At 41.5% G+C, this 6,980-nt stretch overlaps 1 protein-coding gene across 1 annotated transcript; it reads left to right on the forward strand.

Moving 5' to 3' along the window:
- The first annotated feature begins 507 nt into the window (after nucleotides 1-507).
- On the forward strand, nucleotides 508-2,888 carry LOC104606300 (xylan glycosyltransferase MUCI21-like). Its single transcript, XM_010271420.3, has 3 exons — nucleotides 508-924; nucleotides 1,015-1,089; nucleotides 1,220-2,888. Exons 1-3 carry the CDS (start codon nucleotides 648-650, stop codon nucleotides 2,524-2,526), a joined length of 1,659 nt encoding a protein of 552 aa, XP_010269722.2. The 5' UTR covers nucleotides 508-647; the 3' UTR covers nucleotides 2,527-2,888.
- Nucleotides 2,889-6,980: the final 4,092 nt, after the last annotated feature.

Genomic DNA, 6,980 nt, shown 5'->3' on the forward strand with positions numbered 1-6,980 from the left:
AACACAATTTGAATTAAAACCATTTTGATCAAGTTGGATGCATGGTCCAATATCACATTAATTGGACTAATCCAATCCAAAATATTTATTGGATTGGATTGGACTTGGTCCATCTATAACGGATTTATATTGGACCAGATTGGGTTAGACCAATATCCGATCGATTGATAGCCCTACTTAGTTAACAATGTGGGGTCTAAGGACCAGATTGGGTTTAGATGTATGCATCCTTACACTTAGAGAAGTGTGATCTCTTGCAAATTGAGGCGCTAAATTTAATGGAAGTTTGGCTCCGCCTCGCCTCAAACAAGCATCGTGGTCTCGTGGACGCTTTGAAATTGAATAAGGATGTATTAAAATCGTATTAAATTGAGGCTTAAACTCAAAAATGGAATAAATAAACTTTCTGAAGTTGGGCTGTCCATGTCTTTAACTCCTCGAATCTCCGCTGGTTCACGCGTTTGATTGACTATTTCCGACGTTCCATATTCCCCCAAATTAACCTTCATGGTCACATACATACGTACGAATCTCCTTTGACTTCTTCTTCCTCTTCTTCTTCTCTGTGGGTGCAGAGAGGTCGAAGAAGAATCAAAATTCAAGAATAAAAAAAACCCAGAAACAACCCATAAGGTGACAACTCCCTGATGTATATAAGCCCACTTCTTTCATGGTTCACGTCAGCTCAAGAAGCTAAGCAACAAGGGAGGAGAGAGATGGTGCATTATCAGCGTTACCATCAGATGAAAAAGTGTGGAGATGAGGAGGAGGCTCAGACCCTCGTTTTGGAGTGTGGGATCTCTACTTATTTCAAGCGAACAAGGCCCAAGTTTCTGCCTCCGCTTTTCCTCTTCTCCCTTGTTTCTTGCAGCTTACTCTTGCTTCTTCTGATTTTCAGCTCTTCCTCCACCATTTCCCTCCTGTGTAAGCATTTTCTTTTCTCTTTTCTGGTTTCTTTTTCAGTTTTTCTTTATTGGGTTTCTCTCTAAATTCGTTATTTCTTGTTTCTAACAGATCCCTCTGAAGAACATAATGGGCCGCCTTCTCATAAAGAAGCAGATGGTCCCCCTTGTTCTGCAATCCCTAGTGGTATTTCAGTCTTCTCTCTCTCTCTCTCTTCCTTTCTTCATTATACCGAACTAACAGAAACAGATTGAAAGAATGCTGTTTCTATCTTTTCTAATATTTACTTTCTTCTGGGAACAAACTATACATGCAGGGAGCATTTTCTGTGATAGAAGTGCCTTCCGTTTTGACATCTGTTTCATGAAAGGGGATATAAGGACTCAATCTGCATCTTCTTCAATCTTCCTTTATAGTTCTAACAACGACACTAGCTCTCATAGTTATCCTATGGCTTCTTTGGAAGAGGAAGAGGAGTTACAGCACGAGAAGATCAAGCCATATACACGGAAATGGGAGACAAGCATCATGGATACCATTCCCGAACTAGACCTTATTATGAAGAAATATAAATTTGGGGGGCGCCATGAATGCGAAGTCCAGCACTCTGTTCCTGCTATCTTCTTCTCGACAGGTGGGTATACAGGGAATGTTTATCATGATTTCAATGATGGAATTATCCCTCTTTATATTACTTCTCAGCACTTCAAAAAGAAGGTTGTGTTTGTTATGCTTGAATATCATAAGTGGTATATGTCCAAGTATGGCGACATCCTCTCCCGGCTCTCTGATTATCCCCCAATAGATTTTAATGGAGACCAGAGAACCCATTGCTTTCCTGAAGCCATAGTTGGTCTCAGAATCCACAATGAGCTCACGGTGGATTCTTCCCAAATGCAGGGGAACAAGAGTATTTTGGATTTTCGCAACCTTCTAGACCAGGCATATCGGCCTAGAATAAAAGAATTAATTCGAGGTTTGGGAGGGGAAGCCCAATTGAAATTTAAAAAGAGATTGTCCTTATCTCCATCACCTTTGTCATCAGAAGTGGAGGAACAGAAGCAAGAAGAAGAAGGGAAGAAGCCAAAACTGGTTATTATATTGCGAAAGGGGTCAAGAAGGATAGTGAACGAGGATGCCATGATCAAATTAGCTGAGGAAATTGGTTTTCATGTTCAAGTGTTGAGGCCAAGCCGGACTACAGAGCTAGCAAAGATTTATCGGGCTCTCAATTCTAGTGATGCCTTGCTAGGAGTCCATGGTGCTGCCATGACACATTTACTCTTCATGAGGCCCGGCTCTGTCTTCATTCAAGTGATCCCACTGGGCATTGACTGGGCTGCAGAGACATACTACGGTGAACCTGCCATGAAGCTTGGGCTCAAGTATGTTGGTTATAAAATCCTTCCTCGAGAGAGCTCTTTGTACAGGAAGTATCACAAGGAAGATCCTGTCCTAAGAGATCCCAAGAGCATAACCTCCAAGGGATGGGAATTCACTAAGAAGGTCTATTTAGATGGGCAGAATGTCATGTTGGACCTCAGTCGATTTGGCAAACGGCTTGTTTGTGCCTATAACTACATCTCAAAGAAGAACCAGGGTCATCAGTGGCAACCACAATGAACTTAATAGCTTCCATTTTTCTAACTCCATGGTTCTCTCTTTATACATTATTCAATCAATTGTTTGGACAGCACTATGTATTACTACTTCATGGGGTCAACACTAGAAGATGAAAGAATTCGTGCATGTAGAGATTGGTTTGCTGTAATCCTGCCTCTGTATATAAAGTAGCAGAAATTAGTCATACTTTGTATTAAACCAAGATGTGATAAGTAATCACCAAATTTTTTATACATAGTCTTTGTTTCAGTTTTGGCCCCTTGTAAATTTCATTTGCTTCAATGAACCATCTATAGAAATAATTGTAAAGTTCTTTGTTATCATGTGAAACACTAAGGCTTGCAAAATTCATGCTTTTCTATAGTGGAATTGATATTTTAGGTTTGTACATGGGCCCTCAGATTTTATTTGACTATATCATGGAAAACAATAATGCTATACACTTTTTATTCAAACACATGTCTTGTGGGCAGTCTATCTTAAAATTTCCTTACCACATGAATAAAATTTGAACCGATTTTAACAGATAAACCATGCAACTGAACAGAATGGAATGATGATGACTCTAACAGATTAAACCATGCAATCACCATGGAATCATGAGGTGTAATGCATTATTTGCCCAAATATGCTAGTTTGTGGTCTGATGGACATTATTACAGTTTATGAATAAAATTTTCATAGATCACTGAAATATCTGTCATATTAAACTGCTAATTCATTTATATGTTTTGATCCTACTACTTAAACAACATGGATAGCTTTTGTGTCAGTAAATTGTTAATGTGAATCAGGAACATTGACTTCAACCAGCTGGGATGTAGTTTCTCACTGATCTGGGACCGAATCCCTCCTTTTCACTCCCCACCGCCTCCGTTAGGTCTGCCTTGCCTAGCCAAAAAAAAAAAAAAACATGTATTTCTGTCATTTTCACTTCAGATCCAATGCATAAACTTGCTGCTAATTCGATCTTCCTCTTCAACCACATCTTCCTCTGTCACCCAATAATTGGTTTTGACTCTTTTGATATATAGGATAGTTTGGTAAGTATTGCATATTTGCACTTCTACTTGAAACTTGCTTTTCAGGAAATACATTTATATCCCAGAAGCACATAAACACATTTGTTGTTTGGGACTACCCTAAACCATGTTCAACTTCATCCCATCCAACTCTAAACATGCAGACTAATTCTTGCAATTGAGCATTCTTCTGCATTTCTAATCGTTTAAGTTCCCATGTTTAAAATTTTCCCTCAACCATGGATGATATGCTTGTTTGTAGGCACCCATCATTGTATCGGTGCAACTGTCATGAGAGGTCCTAGTACCATTTGAAACACACCAATGAGCAATGGCATTGAACATATAAATTTCTAGGTTGCTTAGCCTGTGAACTCAACTCTTCTGTTCATACCACATGCATCGGTTCTAAAATCAAAAACTTTATTTGGAGATTGTTAGGAACTGCCTAACTCAGGGACTTTTTCGAGGAAGCCTGCCTCCTGAAAGAGAGAGAGAGAGAGAAGAAGAAGAAGAAGAAGAAGAAGAAGAAGAAGAAGAGAGAGAGAGAGAGAGAGAGAGATTGTATTCCCAAAATCAATAATTCCCCTCCTCGCTTCCTTTCCTTATTTAGACATTTCTGTTACAATCCTATTATACCAGCCTCTCCACTTGTCCAGTTTGTTATTTAGCTTGTTCTAGTGGTTGGCTGTTAGTTACATTACTTAAAGGCTGGCATGGCCTTTTCTTGTACACTCGTATTCCCTTTATTTGTGTCTCAACAGTCCCTCCTCCCTTGAAAGCGACCTTGCCCTCAAGGTCAAGATGTGAAAATCTATTCTGTAAGTCCAAGTAAGGTTCCCAAGCTGCATCCTCAATTGGGAGACCTGACCATACCACCAATGCCTCTGGTTTGATGTGATTCCCTTTGCGTATCCACCTGAAATCTGTTATTTGAGTGGGCTCAGTTTGAACTTGGCCATCTTCCGAGAATGATGGGAGGGTGGTTGTTGTTATTGCTCCTGTTTTTGGCCATTTCTTTAGTAGAGATACATGGAATACAGGGTGCAATTTTGAAGTTGCTAGGAGGTCAAGCCTGTATGCCACAGACCCAATGCGTTCCACAATCCGAAATGGGCCGAAGTACCTTGGGCTCAGTTTGTTCCACCTGTGGCCTACTACTGAAACTTGCTTGTATGGTTGTAGTTTAAGGAAGACTTGCTCCCCAATCTGGTGCTAGACAGGTCTATGCTTTTTGTTGTAGGAGTCTGTCATCCATTGTTGGGATCGATGGAGGTGGGATTTGAGATCTTGTAACACCCTATCTCGCTGGAGGAGTTGGTCTTCCACTGTTGCTACTGTTGTAGACCCTTTCTCATATGGGATAGGGGAGGTGGGTCCCGTCCATATAGAGCTCGGAAGGGAGTCATTCCTGCTGCATTGTGATACGTGGTATTGTATCACCATTCCACCCAATGAAGCCACTTGAGCCATTGGCGTGGCCTATCCCCTGCATAGCACCTTAGATAGGTTTCCAAACTCCAGTTGACCACCTCAGTCTGCCCATTTGTTTGAGGGTGGTAGCTGGTAGATTTGAAGAGTTTCACTCCCTGTAGTCAAAAACGTTTTGCCTAGAAACAACTCATAAAAATAGGGTCACGGTCTGAGACAATAGAGTTTCACTCCCTGTAGTCAAAAACGTTTTGCCCAGAAACAACTCATAAAAATAGGGTCGCGGTCTGAGACAATAGAGTTAGGGGTACCATGCAGTCGTGCCACCTCCTTAGTAAAAATCTCAGCCACCATTGAGGTTGTAAAGGGGTGGGAAAGAGGGAGAAAATGACATTATTTGGTGAATCTATCAACCACTACGAGAATGACGGACTTGCCATATGAAAGGGGAAGCCCCGTTATGAAGCCCGTAAATATATATGTCCACACTTGTGTAGGAATTGAGAGTGGTTTAGCAGTCCTGCTGGAAACTGGGTATTTGCCTTATTTTTCTGGCAAATGACGCATTCAGCTATGAATTTTTGGACCGAATTCCGCATGCCTTTCCAGTGGAATTGGGTGGCTAGTCTATTGTAAGTGCGTAGGATCTTTAAGTGTCCTGCTGGTGATGAGTGGAACACTTCCAGAAGCTGTTGAATATGGGCTGAATCTTGTGGTATCACCATTCGGTGTTTATACAACAGCAAGTTATTCTCCACTTTGTACCTTGGGTGGCTAGTAGGGTCCTCTTGGACCTGTGAACGTAGCTTGCTCAGTTGTGGGTTCCTTTCAGCTTCTTCCCTTAGCTGACCCATGATGGAGCATGTTGGGCCCATGAGAAGTAATGGAAATAGTTGTGGTTGGCGTGACAGTGCATCCACCACCTTGTTAGTGTGCCCTGCCTTGTATTTAATGACATAATCATAGCCGAGTAATTTGGCTATCCATCGCTGCTATTCCAGGGATAGTACGGACTGCTCCAACAGAAATTTCAGGCTCTGGTGGTCAGTTCGTATGATGAACCTCCTCCCTAGAAGGTAGGGTCGCCACCTCTGAACTGCGAGAACAATTGCTATCAGTTCACGTTCGTATACTGACTTGGTCCATTTCTGTGTTGTCATTGCTTTGTTGAAAAATGCTAGTGGCCTTTCTTCTTGCATGAGGACTGCGCCAACTCCTTGGCTTGACGCATCACATTCATTGATGAAGTCCTTTGAGAAGTCTAGAAGTGCGAGCGTTGGTGGGGACGAGACAGTTGTTTTGAGTGTCTCGAAGGCCTGTTGGACCTCCCTAGTCCAGTAGAAACCATCCTTCTTAAGTAAACTTGTCAAGGGGGCAGCAATCAGTCCATACCCTCTGATGAATCGCCGGTAGTATCCTGTTAGACCCCGTAACTCCTTAACATTTTGAGGTCAAGGCCAATTTATCGTGCTTGAGATCTTTTTTGGGTCTGCTGCTACAATTCCGTTTTTGACTACGTGCCCTAAATAGTGTACTTGCGTCTATCCAAATGCGCACTTTGACTCTTTTGCAAGGAGTTTATGAGTCCTTAGTAGTTTCAAGGTGATTTATAGATGTACTAGGTGTTCGTCCCATGTAGCGCTATATACAAATATATAAAAAAAAAACAAGTATAAATTTGCGCAAATGGGGTCGAAATATGTCATTCATAAGTGCTTAGAGCATAGCTGGCACATTGGTCAACCCAAACGGCATGACCAGAAACTCATAATGCCCTTCGTGTGTACGAAAGACAATCTTGTGGATGTCTCCCTCATGGACCCAAATTTGATGATATCCTGATCTTAGGTCTAGTTTAGAGAATACGGTGGCCTTGCCGAGTTCATCTAGTAGTTCATCAATTATCAGTATGGGAAATCAATCATTCACAGTAATGTTGTTTAGAGCCCTATAGTCTATACAAAACCGCCATGTCCCATCCTTCTTTTTCACAAGTAATAC

This window comes from Nelumbo nucifera, chromosome 2 (assembly GCF_055504915.1).
Source record: "Nelumbo nucifera cultivar China Antique chromosome 2, China Antique-T2T, whole genome shotgun sequence".
Taxonomy (NCBI): Eukaryota; Viridiplantae; Streptophyta; class Magnoliopsida; order Proteales; family Nelumbonaceae; genus Nelumbo; species Nelumbo nucifera.

What these genes read in the sequence shown, in the direction of transcription:
- LOC104606300 (XM_010271420.3), top strand. Translation starts at nt 648, where the DNA reads ATGTATATAAGCCCACTTCTTTCATGGTTCACGTCAGCTCAAGAAGCT. An exon ending in CTCCACCATTTCCCTCCTGT is followed by an intron (nt 925 to 1,014) that starts GTAAGCATTTTC and finishes TGTTTCTAACAG; the next exon opens with ATCCCTCTGAAGAACATAAT. An exon ending in TTGTTCTGCAATCCCTAGTG is followed by an intron (nt 1,090 to 1,219) that starts GTATTTCAGTCT and finishes CTATACATGCAG; the next exon opens with GGAGCATTTTCTGTGATAGA.